The following is a 19,721-nucleotide window of genomic DNA, read 5'->3' on the forward strand; positions in this document are numbered from 1 at the left end:
AAGGTTTAATACGCTGCTTGGTTTCAATAACAAGTTGAGATTTTGAGATTATATACAGTACAATATAATGGATAGAAAATTCACGTTTCTTACTACAAGAAAATAAAAGTAATTACTTCAGCAGTAATACATACCTTCACTCCATGCATATTCTTTCATTGTTTGAAGAACAACAATAAACAATAAAAAGAACAAATGAAAACGTTCTCTACAATCACTGCATGCGACTTGAAAAAGATTATTTTTATCAAATTTTTTAAACACACTACCTTTCAGTTCAACAAACTGCAAAACAAAAAATAAATAAAACCTTTCAACTAAATAATTTCAAAAAGCAATGAAAAGTACAAGCAGTAAAACAAAACAAAAAAAAACATTATATATATAAGAAAATGTACAAAACCACATAAAAATAATATAGTAAATACATTTAAAGTTTATTATTAATATAGTATAAATATACTGTGCATGATATTTAAAAATGTTAATTAATCTATTCTCTTAAATAAGAAATATTTCTTAATAAAACTACTGATCATATTAAAATTACTGAAAAAAACTTCATCTAGCCAAAATCAATGCTCTTAATACTTAAGTAAATTGGATTTATTGAAATATAATTAATACAATAAGTTAAACCAGTGTCTTTCTAATTAAAAAAAAAAAAAACTTATTTTACATTAAATTTCTTTATAAAAGGCATACTCAGTGCACATCTTTGTGAAAAAAGGCATGTTTTTACTCAAACATAAAACAATAGTTTCTTAATCCCAAATATTGTACAAATTGCAACTAGTTCTGACCAAGTGAAATTTGCAATTTGATGGTCAATTAACAACCTAGATTACCCCATTTCATGATTAATAACTAAAATACAAAGCTGATTTACCTCTCTCAACCACGTAAAATTTATACTTCTCTACAGAGCAGTGCCCTTTGTCTAAAGACAAAATTTAATCTCATGACTCAAATATACAAAAGCTATAGTAAATAACAAAAACTATTCAATAAAATAACAAAAATAAATTCAAGAAATGTTTATGCTAAGAAAAAAAATGAAGGGTAAATGTGTGTGTCAGTTGTTAAAAGATAAAGAAGTGGTTATAATGAAATTACAAAAAAGTAAACAAAAATCAAACACAAGAATAAATACATAAGAAAGGAAAAATTTACCTATAGTAATAAAACAGAAATTATATAAATTCAATATCAGCAACCAAAATAGAAAGGGGGGAAAAAGGGATTTACAATATAATCTATAACACACAGATTCTTTTATAGACTTTCCAGCTGACCTGTCAAAGACTAATTTCCATAATATAAAGTATGATAATACAAAGATTCATCTCAAAAAAAGTCCAACAACAAAATCTCTAAACTGAACAAAAATATCTAGGTTTATTTACGTAATTTAAATGAAAAACAATTAATGGAATAATTATCACAGGAAATTTAAAAATTCTGTAAAAAATTTAAATACTGGTCACCTAACAATGCTTGACAGTACATTGTTTCCCAACCATGTATCTTCAATTTATTACAGATTTATTTTTAAACTTCTGTTTCTAATTTATAGAACTTTTTTAATCAGTTTCCAAGCAATGTTAAACCATGTCAAATTTTGTTAATACTCTGTAATTGCAATGAATCAAGTGCTCCTTTAATCTAGTGTTTTTATCCTGCAATACAACCAGAATACTAAATTAAAAATCTATTTCTCCAAATTACAAAATTGTTCAAATATACAACTGTTTCAAGTATAGTTTTAGGATTTTAATTTATGAAATCAATTTCAATAATAAATATAGAATATCTGGTACTTTAATTCCAAAAAGTATATATATATATATATAAGCTTCATTTTTTCTCCTTTGGAATTATGCACTAGAAAGTTTAGACTTTGGACTATTAGACTAGAAAGTTTTCAACTATGATTAATTTTCTTTGTACTAACAACATGCAGTTCTCATCCACAAGGGCACAGTACCTATAATATGGCTTGATTTCAGTGATCCAAAGAAACCTAAATTTTAAGTTACTAATAAGTGAGGTACTCCACAAGTAACCAAGAATCTCATGGCAAAAGGTGTACATAATGAAACAGATGTTCCATTATCTCGCAAAACACGGGGAGGATAAGTGCCCAGCTTATGCTTAGTTATACTGTACATTCATTTTATACCTAATTTAAGATAAGTTATACAATTTTTATTTTACATTTGACAAGACTCTGGGTAACTGTTATAAAAAAGGATACAAAAAATTACTTGATATACTTTCACATTTTCATCAACAAAACTAATTTATAATTAAAAATAAAACCATCTCCAAAGAACTAGTAGGGGTAACATTACCAGTATTTATTTATGTATGATCAACATTATGCTAGATGCTTACCTGAGAACCCAAAATCTATTGGTTTAGAAGCCACAATTCTAAAATTGTTTATCAGAAAAACCTACCATACACAAAAACTATATGTAACCAATAATAAAGACTGCCACTTTGATTAACTATTAAAATTATGGCAAGTTTAGAAATTAATAAGTACATTTTTTATATTATTTCTGGTGTGAGCACAAAAAATGACAACATAAATTTTAAATAAATTAACATAACTTTAAAAATATATAAAGCTCAGTTAATAAAAACTAGCATAATAAATTTTAATAAAACAAACTTACGTTATTAGACATCATAATAGTAAGAAGTGCTTTATTGTTAGAATTAATTGCTACATTTAAAGTTGTGGCTTGACACAGAACTAAAATACCATGAAGGACTAAAATTAACAGTTAAGAAAAATATGATTACAACAAATTATAATGACAAATAGTGATCAGAAATACATTTAGACGTTGACAACTTAAGATTCCAACATAATGAAGAATTTTTTAATTAAATTTCTACAAGTTTACATCTACTGAGATCAAAAGAATATTAAAATTACTCAAGAGTTTATCCATCCTCATCAATTTTACAGAATGAATATTTGTGACTCAACACCAAAATCAGTACAGTAAAGAAAATTAGTTTGCATTCTTTATATCAATACTTAAAAAATTATATTATATATATATATATATATACTTATAAAAACGAATGTTTGTTCCGTGTGCATTCCTATGCCATTCATCCAATTGCGATGAAACTTTAATGAGTTGTGGGCACGCCCACGAAAGTTTCTGAATTAGTTTTAACTTGCTAGGTAGCGCTGGGATCAAGATATTTCAAAAAATTGTATTTACGGTCTGATTTGGCTCATATTCTAAACATATATTAGTTACATGAAAAGAAATATTTTTTTGTAAAAAATGGACCAGCTAGGTGGTGCTCGGGTCGAGATATTTTTAATATTTTATTTATTGTCTGATTTGGTTCATATTCAGAATCTGTGTTACTTACATGGAAAAAAATATGTCTGCAAAAATTGGACCTGCTAAATGGCGCTGTGATTGAGATGCTTGGAAATATTGCATTCATGGTCTGATTTGTCTCATATTCAAAATACATATTAGTTACGTGAAAAGAAAAATTTTGTACAAAAACTATACCCACTAGGTAATAGTGTCAAGATATTTATGAAACAAACAAATATACAAATAAACTTTCTTCTTCTATATGTATAAAAGGCAATGTTCAGATGTGTGTTCGCTGTAGACTAAAAAACGACTGGCCTGATTTACGCCTGGGATAAAGGGAATAAGGTAAAGGGGGAAAAGGAAAATGTAAATAAGAAAAGGGGAAGGGGAAAAGGGGGGGAAGTGGAAAGGGGGAAAGAGGTGATAAAGAAAATTGAAAAGGAGAAAAGAAAGAGGGAAGTATGAGGAAAGGTAAAGGAGAAAGAAGGAGCAAGAAAGGGGAAAAAGGAAATAGGGAATAAGGAAAAAGAGAAATGGGGAAATAGGGTAAAAGTGAAAGGTAAAATTTTGTGAAGTTCCGTAATGTTCAGTTTTTTAATGTTTTATCAAACTTTCAATTGTGTTCATTTACTCTAAATATATACTCTAATCTAGCAATAGCAAAGTACTGCCGGGTAAGCTAGTATCTTATATATTTTTACTTTCCCATTTAGATAGTGCAATAGCTCTAGAAGGGAAAGTATTGTAATCAATCCAATTTGGGAATGTGCGGCTTTCACTGGATCTTGATGTTTTGACACCTGAGGAACCCAAAAACCAGATGGAAATTTTCCAAGTGTTATTGTTCGTATATATGTATATGTGTTAGGCGTTGGCCTCTAAATCACTTCTTCCAGAACTACTAGACCAATTTTGATTAAACTTGGTCAGATTACTTCTATATATGAGACATTTATGTCATTAAATGCCATTAAATGTTCTAGAGCAAGGCCACCCCCTTGAGATTTTGCCTAATTAAGGACATATTTTTTCTTAGGCAAATTTGTTAACAATTAAAAAATAAAAATACATGCAAAAAAGATTTTTGCAAAATCGCACCCCCACCCAAAAAAATGCTGTTGTAATCGTCTGCTATGTTGTGATGTCACAGGTGAACGATAGAATTAAATAAATTAATAATATTTAAAGTGTAAAAAAGTAACTTGGTCTGGCTGACTGGGTCTTGAACTTGATTACCCGGTTGAACCCCACAATTGTAGGACTTTCCTAGAATACAGCTTTAGCTGCATGACAGGAAAGTCCTACAACTTTGTTGTCAGCTTTTTTCAAGTGGCGTTGGCTACAAAAACTTTTTTTTTCTAAAATATTCACTGAATCTTATTACTTATTGGACCAAAAATACATAGGAACCAGAAAATATAGCGAAATTCCGACCTTTAAGGAATGAGAATATAGGAAGAAATCTTTAGTTCAATATACCAGTAGGAAGCAAATCAATAGGGTGGAGATCATTGCATTTGGTGACCCACATGTTTTTAAACTCAGTATATTATGTGTTCATGTAGAAGTCATTCACATAAAAATTACAAAGCTAGTAGAAAATGTTTTGATGTTCATTTGACTAGTTCAAACCTCCTTAAAATAGCAATCTTGATTTCTCTTACAATAACTATAAATATTCCCACTTACAGCAGAATAAATGTAAAAATACTTAAACTGTTTTTATAACTTGAATCTAAGTAAGCCATACTCACAAATCATATGCTTACTGCCATCTAAACTGCACTTAATGCACATAATGCTTGTAGATTCCCTAGTCACTGAGTAAGAGTAGTTAATGTAATGATGCACTTCATGTTAAAAAGGAATAGAGTAATCTTTATCTTTGCCATTCCTCATTTTACTCATGGATATAATTAACACACATAAAACACCAAGCTACAAGGGAAACCAGTCAGAGTTGTTTTTTCTGAGTAATAACATTCATTATTACAACGGGCATGAGAAAAGTTTTCCAAAACAATGGAACAGATCAACACAGGCAGTTACAAATTAGCACATATTTAGAAGATACACAGCTAGACAGACACAGCTGTAATATATCTGCACTGTAGCTATTTTATCATGTTTTAGTGTCATTTGATTTTTAACTGTATTACTGAAAAGAGGTAGTATGTCATCATAGTCAAAAAGTGAATACTGGGCAGTTTTGCATGCGAGTTAAGTGTTGATTAGTGTTTAGAAGAAATGACTCCTGTCCTGAGTTTGAATGGGTGTCCTCACTGTACAACAATATTTAGCTGGTACTGAGATTTTGAAAGAGGAAATTTTGGCCTTGAGGATACTCCAATTTCAGGTTAATCATCTTTAACAGTGACTGAAGAAACACTGCTTCAGTACAAAAAATGTTTGAGATAGACAGGCATGTGACTGACTACCACATAGAGGTGTCCATGGGCATTAATGCACCAGCAGTTCATGTTACTCTGTGAAATATCCTGCAAAGCAGTTCATGTTATTCTGTGAAATAACCTGCAACTTAGAAACCTTTGTACCATTTGGGTGCTGCTTAACTTGACCAATGATCAGATCATTGTCTTGTCATGGTGCCATAAAATGCTGAATAAGTTTGAAAATGGGAATATCCCAATGTGAACAGTATTGTGGTAGGTGATGAAACTTAACTATACTATTATGGCATCCCAACCAAGGCTCAGAACAATGTGTGGGTGTTCAAAGAGGAGATCCCCATGGGCAGTTTGAAAAGCTACATTAGTGAAGATGAGAATGGTGGCCATTTTAATTTTGTTAGAAAGGAGTTTAGAGAGTGTTTGAAACTCAGAAGACAGTTACAGGGAAGTGGTACAATCAGGAACAACTGCCTAAAGCTGTCAAAGCTCTCAAGAAGCTGCGCCCAAACTCAAGGATAGACACACCAATTTCTTTACCATGATAACACTCCAGCGCATTGCTCCAAAATTTGCACCAAGTACTTTGCCAGTACTAGAATAAAAGTGTTAGAGCACCCTCTCTACAGTCCTGTCCTCACTCCATGTGACTTAGTGCTATTTTCCCAGGTGAAGAACAGACTGAGAGACATTTTTTGAGCGATGATAACCTCCTAAGGACTTGGGATGATGAATGTACCCAAATCTCCAATAAAACAAGACAAGATTTCTTTGAAAACTGGTTTCATAGGATGGAGAAGTGTATAATATGTGGTGGAAATTTTGAAGAATTATAAAATATAAAGTCATATTACAAAACTTTCCTAGTGCCCTTTGTATGCCAGTCCTTGTGGCTTTCTTGAAGAAAAAAGATGTTACTTGCAGGGCTAAAAATCACTTAATTTTGATATGCTTGGAATGCTCTATTTAATAAAAAAAGGTAATAGGAATCCATATAATTTCTCACTTTCTGATTAAGTGTGCTAGTAATTCTTGAGAAACGCACTACACCATGTCAATTTTCAGGTTTGATCCATTTCTAACTGCCTGCAGTTGTATAACATCAAACAGACAAGTGCTACATATTTCAGTACCATTTAAAAATGACAAAAATTACAACAACAATAAAATCACATAATTAAAAGGATACAGACATAAACAATAGCAAATAAATGATGAGGTATAACACCTAAATGTTCTCTTTTTCTATCTCTAGGTTCTGTTGCTGTCCAAAATAATGCATCAATAATATCTTGTCCAAAAGCCGAGAATAATCTATCACCCACCTTAAATGAAAATAACAATAAAATCATAAAATATAAAATAAAATATATTATTTAAGATTTAATTATATATCAAGTACATTTAACATAAAATAGAACTTTTTTTTGTCCTTTACCAAACAAACTTAATTGAAACAATTAATTTTAACATCAGACAGTCACAGAACTCAATTGAAGTAAAAAAAATTGCAGGGAAATAATTCAATTTATATATATCATACTTATTAAAACTTCACCCAAAATAATTTTACCTCATAGTAATATAAATTAATAAGAATGCCACAAAAGTGAAATTTTAGTTATTAAGAAAAGACTAATTTAAACTTGGGTACATAATAAACTAGAGGAATCCCGGGCGTATGCACCCTTTATAGTCTAATCCATTTAACATCCATCAGTGAAATAATTTTTCACAATTTTCACATTACAAAGTCATTATAAATTTCTGATAGTTGTGAATTATTCAAGACTGATCCAAGACACAATATTATACCAGATTCTTGATCTAACTGTACTGGTTTAAATATCAAATCCCTAGCTATTAGCCACTCGCTGATTTTGTACTAAGCCACTGAGCAACTTAATCAGTATAACTATAATAGTTTTAATGGAGTCACAGCAAGACTGTTATCATTCCATGTAACTGATTCCTAACACAACTTTCTCACATTAAAAAATCTAAAAATGATATAATTACTTTCTTATTAGCAAGGGAGAAAAAATAAAAAGAGCCGTTTAAATAGGTTACTCTCCTTAATGGCATAGCTTCATAATGAATGACAGAACCAGTTTACAGTGAATATTTCTTATGAGCCATATTTACTTATCTTCTTCAGTAAACTGAGCAGGAAAATCCACAACCATTTTTAAACCTGGATCCTTAAAATCTAGCATATCAAACAACTAAAGCTAGAACATAACAATATAAAAAAAGGTAAATAATTAAGTAAAAATAACAAAGATGAGAAGAAGTTACGAGTTGAAAGTATTATAAAAGTATAAAATAAGCGTAGGAAAGAAGTATGGGTAGAAAGAATCATGAAACACTCTCTAAAGTTTAACTTTAAAGTGTAATTAGATGATCATGGATAGAATCCCCTAAGAAAAAAGAAAATTGTTAGCTGTGAAATCACTACATTAATGGAACAGTTTGAAAAATCAAACAGTTTAAAAATCAAGTAACTGATGACTAGTAATTGTAATTAAGTTTCACACATGTTTCAGACTTAACACATTTTATACATTTTTTTCTTTTTTTTATATTTAAATATATATTTTATAGATGTATTTAAGCAAGCATACCTATGTGTTTTCTACAAATGAATAAAAAAAGTTAAATAAAAGAGCATAACATAAAAATAAAATTTTTAAAAACTGTATTTTATTATAGAAATATACTTTACCTCAAGCATGTTATAAAATATATACAACTTAATAACAGATTGGCTTTTAATTAAATGATATACCATTGAAGTATCAACATAAAACATTAGGCCACTTGTTACAATTAAAATACTAGCTTTTAATAAATCACATATTTCAGCTGGTTTTAAATATATTTTTGATTTCCTCCTATAAAAAAAAAAAATAATTAACAACAGCAATTTCAATAATTTTTTAAAAAATCATCACGGGTAGGCTAATACTATTACTTTATATCCAAAATGTTACTGTGTAAAATATTTCTTATGTTGCAAAAAAAATCAGATTATAAAAGAATTAGTTCACCACCTTACTTAAAACTCACATACCAGGCTAATTAAAGCTGTATTAAAATAGTTCTTACTAAAAAATAGCAGGGGCTATGCATACAATAATAAAATAACTTAGTTTGTTCCATCAAGTTACTGAACCATCATAACAAATGTAATTTCATATAAAAACCATCAATCTATCATTTTTTTTTTTTTTCATAAAGCATGTCTCAACAAATAATTATTAGTTTGTTTTTTATCACAGTAGAAGGGTAATAGTACTCGAACAGTGTTGGAAATGGCCAGAATAAAAATAACTACAAAATAAAGACAACAAATGTTATTTTACAATTTTTAGAAGAAAAACTGCTATTTTAATTATATTACATTACTGATATTTTTATTATTGCAATTACATTTTTTAAAAGGGTGTTTTTATTGGTGTAGTAACACATCAAACTAAGTTGCTCCTGTTACAGTTTACACCACAGTCATTTACAACATAAAACTTAAAAAAATATAAAGTAATACAAAGTTCCTTTAAAATGGGTTTCTACAAAAGTGTATGAAAGTATTTCTGTACTTTATTATCTTCAAACGGAAAAAATTGAATAATATTCAAACAGCAGTCATAAAGTGACCAATAATTCAACATCACTCTTTCAATTAATAATGACATTTAAGTTATTCTAAACTGTTTAAACCTTAAACTAGCAGTTTGTCATTCTAGTAGTAATAAAAAAAAAACAAAAAACACACAAACCATCAGTCTGTATTCGAACACCTGTATCTGTAAATTACAGTCATTATTCACAGAAAATACATTAGATAAAGTGACATAAAACACATAATAAGCTTTTTTTTTTTAAATAATTTTTTATTATATTTTTTTTAGTTTTCATTATTAAAATTTATCAATTATACGTAATAGAACATGGAAATACAATATAATTAATTATATTACGCGATTTATGTATCACTTGTAATATATTAGTAGTTTATTAGTTAACAATAATAGTTGTTTACTCTTCTATAGACCATTCACAATATAATCTACCCTCACAAGCATCAGCAATTCTGGCTAAATTACAGTTTAAGCTAAGCTAAGAAACATAATTTTGTTCTACAGAATAGTCTGTAAGATTATACTAATCAAAGATTTGTGTTAGTACAAGTACACCACCAAATTAAACTGATCATATCAAATTATCCATCAAATTCTCCTAGAATGTTTTAAAAGTACTGACTTAAACGACAACAAAAAAAATTAAAACATGCCAAATTATGTGAGGTTTTTTACACATAATATTAATCATCAAATTACACTCAAAAAGCTTTTTATTACAAACAAAAATGTCAATTCAAAGCAATTATTCACAATTCCAATTTTCAAAATTTTTATTCCTGACACAACCTAATTTCAAAGCAGGAATATCATACAAACATTAATGAATGACCCACCGGATCTTATTTAAATGCTTCCTTAAGGCCGGCACATGTCTTGGAGGTAAATTTCTGGAATTTGAAACAATATTTAGTATAAATACACAGGCAAGATGATTATTTTTTAAATAAAGACTATACACTTACACCAAATAAACTCCCTTAACATTTTGTAAAACATTAAAAATATAATTTATTGCAAATTTGTTCAACAAATTTGCAATTAATTAATTTAAAGGAAGTACACCTAATATTAGTTAAAAAATGGTATAATAATCAGAAGGCTGATTCCAGCTGTTGTTTTTCTGGATGTAATAAATGTGCATAACAGTGTTACATAAGCTGCAGTTCTTAAGGCTCTTAAAGCCAAAGAAGTCAATCCTTATGAGTCATACAAAAATACCACGTTGGAGAAAGGTTGCTCAGAGATATGGCGGCAAGGTCAACCTTGATGTGCAGAGAAGTGTTTCCCAGGGCTCTATCATTGCACCACTGTTTTGGAATGTCATATATGTAGAGATTCTTGGAGTTGAGTATCTGGAAGGGGTAATCTCTGTCACCTTTGAGGATGACCTGGTAATAATTGTACAGGGAAAAATGGAAGCAGAGGTGATAAGGAGGAATGCTGCCATCAACCTGGTAAGAAACGAATTTGCTCACAGGGGCCTACAACTTGCTACAGAAAAGACTAAAGTGGTTATTAAGATACGTCAGCGGAAGATGGAGCAAATAAGATTTGAGGTTGGAGAGGTAATGATCCATTAGCTGAATATCATATATATTCAGCTATGTATGGCTGGACCACAGGAGGATACCACATTAAGCAGGTGGTGAAGAAAGCTGAGGGTCGTGGGAATGTTAAGTGTTTTGCTTGCAAATGTTATCAGGCTCAGGACTTCAAGGAGGAAGTTATATGCACATGTCACTCATTCAATATTACTATATGAAGCTCCAGTGTGGATAAGGGTACTCCAGTTGAAACTCAACAGGACAATTACAGAGAGGAAACGGAGGAAGATGTCGCTGTGAATATGGTTTGGATATAGAATGGTCTCATCCGAGGCGATATTTGTGGTAGCGAGAACAACACCACTAGATCTACTGGCAAGATCAGATTCCAAATGCCATCAGGGGAAGGAGAGGAGTGAGACATACGAGGTCCTCCTAAACCAATGGCACAGCAGGTGGGAGACCTGCTGTGACTTTTAGGTTCACTTTCCACAAAGGGAAAGTGAACCTAAAAGTTGATATTACAGGTTGTGCTCTGGGTAGGGTGGAGCTTTGGTAAGGTCAATTACCAGTGCCTGAGTAGCCACGGCTGCTTAAGGTCCTACCTCTATCCAAGAGGTTGAGCTGAAAACAAGTTACTGTGGAGAGGCTGACAGCCCAATACATGTTGTTTTTCACTGCAATAGATGGAGGACATTAGAGAATGATGATACAGGAGGCTTCCAAATACACACTGACTAGGGACTGAGTAATGATTGGGTGGGTTCTGATCTCCAGATGATGTCAGCAAGGGGGAGAGTTTTTAGCCGGTGAGAGCCCAACACTACCACCTGTGTGAGGGCAGGTGATATCCAGTAAAAATTTTCTTTCCTCCGACAAAAAAAAAAATGATACAATAAGCAAATATTTAAAATCATTAATAAGCTGACTTACCCAAAACATTTTTTAACAGGTTGTGTAATAAGATTCCATAACGCAAGAAGAAAACGCATTGGAAGAAAAGTGTAAACGAATAGAAAAGAATCTGCACACTAGAAAAAATATACAAAAAAATTAATGAATAAAACACACACACACTCTAATATATCTTTATCTGTCTTTTGATAAATATACATGTATATCAAAAGACAACAACTTAACCACCAAACACAGTAAGAAAAAAACCTAAAACAACTAACACCAATAGTCGACTTTCGCAGGATCCCACATCATCAGTCAGTACATAATATACATGAACATATATATATATATATATTTATATGTATACATTTGAGAGGCCAATATAATGTTCTGTAGACACCAATAAAAAATATATTTAACATTTCCAATTTGTGTTCATGTATATATGTATGAACTTGTTACATATTTTCAAATAGTATAAACAAGTTTTACATTACGTAACCACTTAAGCTACACAAAGCTTAAGACATTCACTGCACCTTAAGTTTTATAATCCAGAAAGCTTTTACAGTAAATTTTCATATGCAGTGCACATAAAAAAAGGCTTATCACTTAAAAACCCCCTTGAATAGCATGGGAAAAGATTAAAATATTGAGTTATTCAAACTGTTCTTTTTCAAAGCAATTCCTACCATTAGAGTCAAATAAAAAATTTTAATGATAACAAAATTTTAATCCTCTTAATTTCTTATAAACAATAAAATATTCAAAGAAGTATTTTTCAAGAGGTATTATACCTTTGGAGCTGTTAAAAAACTTAATGGCATCTAAATGTTTTAAACCACCTAATTCCCAAACAAACTTGTAAACATCCAAACTTTCAATTTACAAAAAATTAAGTAATCCAAAATTAAAGTTATTTTTCAAAATGGATTCTACCTTCAGAAATATGAAATAAGTTCCAACTTTTTGTCCACTTTAATATATGAGAACTGAAATAATGTCGCATCTTAACTGTCCTTTTTAGAAAAAAAAGGTATGCTCAGCTTCGAGTCATCTTTCCTCAAAGTAAGGCATTTGAATAGAAACTACTATATCAATAGTTTTGAAGAGCTACCTTTACTTTGCAGCTTTTCTTTCTGTAAAGGGGTCCCATTCATAACCATTACATTAAATAAAAAGTGAAATGTGTTATTTAAATTATTCTTCTTATTAAAATGCAAGAATAATCCTTAATAATATCACAAAGATTCAAGCTCCCTTATCCCTCATGATCCTTGCAACCTCTGGTGCCCATCAAAAAGTAAAAAAGAAGAAGAACAATCAATAGAATGCGACACTCCTCCTTCAACTGAAGAAAATGTTCAATGCCTCTCACTTAAAACAGTTACACAACAAAGGTGTGTGCTCAAGATTCTAAATATCCCCAAAATGAAGATTAAATTAAATTTCTATTTCTTGAAAATGATAAATTTTGACATATTAATTAATATAAATTTATGAAAATATCATACTCTTCTATTTTTTTTTTTTTTGTCTTCAGTCACTTGACTGGTTTGATGCAGCTCTCCAAGATTCCCTATCTAGTGCTAGTCGTTTCATTTCAGTATACCCTCTACATCCTACATCCCTAACAATTTGTTTTACATATTCCAAACGTGGCCTGCCTACACAATTTTTCCCTTCTACCTGTCCTTCCAAAATTAAAGCGACTATTCCAGGATGCCTTAGTATGTGGCCTATAAGTCTGTCTCTTCTTTTAACTATATTTTTCCAAATGCTTCTTTCTTCATCTATTTGCCGCAATACCTCCTCATTTGTCACTTTATCCACCCATCTGATTTTTAACATTCTCCTATAGCACCACATTTCAAAAGCTTCTAACCTTTTCTTCTCAGATACTCCGATTGTCCAAGTTTCACTTCCATATAAAGCGACACTCCAAACATACACTTTCAAAAATCTTTTCCTGACATTTAAATTAATTTTTGATGTAAACAACTTATATTTCTTACTGAAGGCTCGTTTAGCTTGTGCTATTCGGCATTTTATATCGCTCCTGCTTCGTCCATCTTTAGTAATTCTACTTCCCAAATAACAAAATTCTTCTACCTCCATAATCTTTTCTCCTCCTATTTTCACATTCAGTGGTCCATCTTTGTTATTTCTACTACATTTCATTACTTTTGTTTTGTTCTTGTTTATTTTCATGCGATAGTTCTTGCGTAGGACTTCATCTATGCCGTTCATTGTTTCTTCTAAATCCTTTTTATTCTCGGCTAGAATTACTATATCATCAGCAAATCGTAGCATCTTTATCTTTTCACCTTGTACTGTTACTCCGAATCTAAATTGTTCTTTAACATCATTAACTGCTAGTTCCATGTAAAGATTAAAAAGTAACGGAGATAGAGAACATCCTTGTCGGACTCCCTTTCTTATTATGGCTTCTTTCTTATGTTCTTCAATTGCTACTGTTGCTGTTTGGTTCCTGTACATGTTAGCAATTGTTCTTCTATCTCTGTATTTGAACCCTCATTTTTTTAAAATGCTGAACATTTTATTCCAGTCTACGTTATCGAATGCCTTTTCTAGGTCTATAAACGCCAAGTATGTTGGTTTGTTTTTCTTTAATCTTCCTTCTACTATTAATCTGAGGCCTAAAATTGCTTCCCGTGTCCCTATACTTTTCCTGAAACCAAATTGGTCTTCTCCTAACACTTCCTCCACTCTCCTCTCAATTCTTCTGTATAGAATTCTAGTTAAGATTTTTGATGCATGACTAGTTAAACTAATTGTTCTGTATTCTTCACATTTATCTGCTCCTGATTTCTTTGGTATCATTACTATAACACTTTTTTTGAAGTCTGACGGAAATTCCCCTTTTTCATAAATATTACACACCAGTTTGTATAATCTATCAATCGCCTCCTCCCCTGCACTGCGCAGTAATTCTACAGGTATTCCGTCTATTCCAGGAGCCTTCCTGCCATTTAAATCTTTTAATGCTCTCTTAAATTCAGATCTCAGTATTGTTTCTCCCATTTCATCCTCCTCAACTTCCTCTTCTTCCTCTATAAAACCATTTTCTAATTCATTTCCTCCGTATAACTCTTCAATATATTCCACCCATCTATCGACTTTACCTTTCGTATTATATATAGGTGTACCATCTTTGTTTAACACATTATTAGATTTTAATTTATGTACCCCAAAATTTTCCTTAACTTTCCTGTATGCTCCGTCTATTTTACCAATGTTCATTTCTCTTTCCACTTCTGAACACTTTTCTTTAATCCACTCTTCTTTCGCCAGTTTGCACTTCCTGTTTATAGCATTTCTTAATTGCCGATAGTTCCTTTTACTTTCTTCATCACTGGCATTCTTATATTTTCTACGTTCATCCATCAGCTGCAATATATCGTCTGAAACCCAAGGTTTTCTACCAGTTCTCTTTATTCCGCCTAAGTTCGCTTCTGCTGATTTAAGAATTTCCTTTTTAAGATTCTCCCATTCTTCTTCTACATTTTCTATCTTATCTTTTTTACTCAGACCTCTAGCGATGTCCTCCTCAAAAATCTTCTTTACCTCCTCTTCCTCAAGCTTCTCTAAATTCCACCGATTCATCTGACACCTTTTCTTCAGGTTTTTAAACCCCAATCTACATTTCATTATCACCAAATTATGGTCGCTATCAATGTCTGCTCCAGGGTAAGTTTTGCAGTCAACGAGTTGATTTCTAAATCTTTGCTTAACCATGATATAATCTATCTGATACCTTCCAGTATCGCCTGGCTTTTTCCAAGTGTATATTCTTCTATTATGATTTTTAAATTGGGTGTTGGCAATTACTAAATTATACTTCGTGCAAAACTCTATAAGTCGGTCCCCTCTTTCATTCCTTTTGCCCAGCCCGTATTCACCCACTATATTTCCTTCCTTGCCTTTTCCAATGCTTGCATTCCAATCTCCAACTATTATTAAATTTTCATCTCCTTTTACGTGTTTAATTGCTTCATCAATCTCTTCGTATACACATTCTACCTCATCATCATCATGGGCGCTTGTAGGCATATAGACGTTAACAATCGTTGTCGGTTTAGGTTTTTGAATTTATCCTTATTACAATGACTCTATCGCTATGCGTCTTGAAATACTCCACTCTCCTCCCTATTTTCTTGTTCATCACGAAACCTACTCCTGCCTGCCCATTATTTGACGCTGAGTTAATTACTCTAAAGTCACCCGACCAAAAGTCGCCTTCCTCTTCCCACCGAACCTCACTAATTCCTACTATATCCACGTTTACCCTATCCATTTCCCTTTTTAAATTCTCTAGCCTACCAACCTTTTTTAAGCTTCTAACATTCCACGCTCCGACTCGTAGAATGTTATTTTTTAATTTTCTGGTGACCCCTTCCTTAGTAGTCCCCACCCGGAGATCCGAACGGGGGACTATTTTACCTCCGGAATATTTTACCAAGGAAGGCGCCTCCATTATTGTATATGTGAAAATGCAGAGCCACATTTTCTTGGAAAAAAAGCAGCTGTAGTTTTCCATTGCTTTCAGCTGCGCAGTACTCAGAGGACTGAGTGATGTTGATACGGCCGTTTAAGTCGTCCTGACTCACGCCCCTAACAACTACTGAAAGAGCTGCTGCCCTCTTTCAGGAATCATTCCTTAGTCTGGCTCTCAACAGATACCTCTCCGATATGGTTGCACCTTCGGTCCAGCTACTCTGTATCCCTGAGCACTCAAGCCCCCTCACCAACGGCAAGGTCTCATGATTCATAGAGGAGGACTCTTCTAATAACCTTTGTATTATCATGGTAGGTATAGACCATTCAGTTAAGCAGCAAATCTTAATTCACAGATGCAGTTTAACATTAACCTCCCCTCCCTTAAATTATAGATTATTATTATAAATTTTACTACTTTATTAAAGAAAGTTCCAGAATTTAAGACCCTGATCTTGGAACTGACCTAGAGTCTTTGAAACTGAGGCAAAGGTTAAGCCAACCCACCAGGTTGGTCTAATGGTAAACACGTCTTCCCAAATCACCTGATTTGGAAGTCGTTCCAGCGTTCAAGTCCTAGTAAAGCCAGTTATTTTTACACGGATTTGTATATGAGATCGTGGATACCGGTGTTCTCTGGTGGTTGGGTTTCAATTAACCACACATCTCAGGAATGGTCGAACTGAGAATGTACAAGACTACACTTCATTTACACTCACACATATCATCCTCATTCATCCTCTGAAGTATTATCTGAACGGTAGTTACCGGAGGCTAAACAGGAAAAATAAAGAAGAAGAAAGGTTAAGCCACTTTTTTCTTTCTTTTTGCTTGATGATATCGCCACATAAGCTTGAAGCTTGTGCATGGGATATGTAAATGTAGCATATGAAAAATGCTATGCCTGAGCAAGATTCAAATCCAGGACCTCCAGATGAAAGGCCGAGACACTACCACTTGCACCACGGAGGGCGGCTTAATCCCTATAAGACACCTACTTTTTAGAACCTGTTAAAACTGATACACTTGAACCTATTAAATTTCTCTATCTTCCATAAAAGACTAATTTTGTTATTATTTTTATATCAACACATAAGATTAATAACAACAAACAATTAAGAAAAACTTAATATAAATTACAACGTTCTGACTGGCATTAACTGTGAAAAGTCTCAGATTTTATAATGTAATGCGAATAATTTTTTAGCTTCAAGATATTTAAAATTTTGAATATCATAACTGATAAAAATTAATAATTTAGTTATAAAAGAAAGAAATATCACAAGAACCAATAGCTGCTTATGCTAAGGACCTTACGTGGGTGATATCTTAATTACATAACAATTATTTTAACACACAAAACACCTATCAACTAATAACCAATGAATAACAACTGAGCAGGAAGTGGAAACAATTAGATTATCTTATAATTACTTTTTTAAAGAATCAAATAAAAACCAGCTAAGTAGTACAACTTGTGTGATTAACAAACCTGAAAGAATCCATAGGCCATAAACTTTTCAACTTCTCTAGGAATTTTCATAAAAGAATAAACTTTTTCTCTTCTAGCAGAGTACTGTTCCTCTTCATGTTCTAATATATATCCTCTTGTTAATTCTACACCAAGAAAACTCCACAGAGAAGGGTCTTCTAAAAGTAAAACATAATCATAATGTTAAAAAGAAATGAAAGTATAATGTAACTTTTACAGCCAAGTTATCAAGCAGAAATAAACTTAGCTGAGTAGAATAACTTGCTTTTCTCATCAAAAAGCACACAGAAGAGTAATATGTTAAGAAATAAAACACCAACATTTAAAAAATTAAAATTGTAAACTTACTAAGAGAAAATGATAGGAATGAAAAACCATTAGTCATGATAAAAATTATGATTTGTCTTGAAAATATCAATCTGTAATTAATTGATTAAAATGTCAGTATTTTACAATAAGAAAGAAAATGACAAAAGAGCATAAAATAAAAACACATATGGCATAACATATTTTTTACAACTATCTACACAATTTATTGTGTGTTTAGTTGTGAAAGTAAAAATGAGTTTAAGATGAAGTGATACCATCAACTATTTGGTTCAAGCTCTAAAAACAGGAAAAATCAATATGTGGTAACCTTTTAAACAAAAAGATGCTTAACCTTTTTCTTAAACAGCTTTTATTGGATAATTTTATAATATAAAAAAAACAAGTGTTCAGCAAAACTTGCTTGATTTATAGTGTTCGTCATGCAGTTGTCTTTCTATATCCTTAATGCACAAACTCATTTTAAAGTGTCAAATTATAAGTGAACAATAAATAGAATGTATGATCAACGTATTTCAAAGACACACCTGCAAACCAAATTATTATTAACAAATGCAAACTATTTACTTTATAAGTTCTACTTCAAAATGGTTTTCAGAAATCAAAAGATAAATATATCATTTTGCTTTTCAGAACTCCGTAGAAGCTGATGTACATCTGTAATGTTTCATAAGTTTCTAGATGTTAACATTCATTACAAAACCTATTTTTAGATAATAAATACCCAATAAGATAATAAACAACCAATACTTTAAATACATAACAATCAATTTATTTTGATTAATAATATTTCTTCATTAAATCATAAAAATCTACTTGCTCAGACAGCAATTATGTGATTAAACACTATATTATTAAATTATTAAACATTATGGAACTAATAACACATAAACACTACCGGGATAAATAATAAATTGTGAAATTTTTAGCGAAACAGGTTAAATAGTTTTTGAATTATTAGGGCACACATAAATCAAAGATTGTCTTTTATTTATACAAACTTTAATAAAATTATATTCACTATATCAATAGTAACATATTAATAATCTTATTAATTAATAATTTATTCCAATACAAACTGCTGATAGTTACATTTAAAAATTTTGTTATCTTCAATTTAGCTTGATTTAACACTGAAGTAGTTTATTGAAGCTCTTTTAATTGGCTTTCATTTGATATGTAACACAAGCCAGTTGATTGAAATCAAAGTTTCAAACTTGCTTTCAAAATATTTGTAAATCACAGACATAATTTTTTATCCCCCCAAAAAAAACTGGTGTGTGTGTGTGTGTGTGCGTGCACGTGCGTATGGATTTTTTAAATAAAAATAACATTTATTTATCCACACGATTCATTACAAGGAGTAATGCATATGTTATACGGCCTTGCGCCATAATTTCCGAGCTGATCTGGTGGTTAACTCATCATCACAAATCAGATGATTTCAGTCGAGAGTTCTAAGGTTCAAATCCTAGTAAAGGCAGTTACTTTTATACGGATTTGAATACTAGATTGTGAATACCAGT

At 31.3% G+C, this 19,721-nt stretch overlaps 1 protein-coding gene across 3 annotated transcripts in view; it reads right to left on the bottom strand.

Annotated features, from left to right (window-relative positions):
• Nucleotides 1-19,721, bottom strand: part of LOC142325265 (protein TAPT1 homolog) — a 39,527-nt gene that overhangs the window by 17,915 nt on the left and 1,891 nt on the right. Inside the window, exons 2-8 of one of the 3 annotated variants that reach the window (XM_075366793.1) lie at nucleotides 17,869-18,023; nucleotides 11,892-11,989; nucleotides 10,248-10,301; nucleotides 8,496-8,664; nucleotides 6,960-7,095; nucleotides 2,685-2,782; nucleotides 135-285 (exon numbers count right to left, since the gene is read on the bottom strand). In XM_075366793.1, the coding sequence (XP_075222908.1) occupies nucleotides 135-285; nucleotides 2,685-2,782; nucleotides 6,960-7,095; nucleotides 8,496-8,664; nucleotides 10,248-10,301; nucleotides 11,892-11,989; nucleotides 17,869-18,023 (861 nt within the window). Of the gene's footprint in view, nucleotides 1-134; nucleotides 286-2,684; nucleotides 2,783-6,959; nucleotides 7,096-8,495; nucleotides 8,665-10,247; nucleotides 10,302-11,891; nucleotides 11,990-17,868; nucleotides 18,027-19,721 lie in introns of all 3 variants that reach the window. The other 2 variants (XM_075366791.1, XM_075366794.1) reach the window with 2 other exon arrangements.

Source organism: Lycorma delicatula, chromosome 5 (genome assembly GCF_047948215.1).
Source record: "Lycorma delicatula isolate Av1 chromosome 5, ASM4794821v1, whole genome shotgun sequence".
Taxonomy (NCBI): domain Eukaryota; kingdom Metazoa; phylum Arthropoda; class Insecta; order Hemiptera; family Fulgoridae; genus Lycorma; species Lycorma delicatula.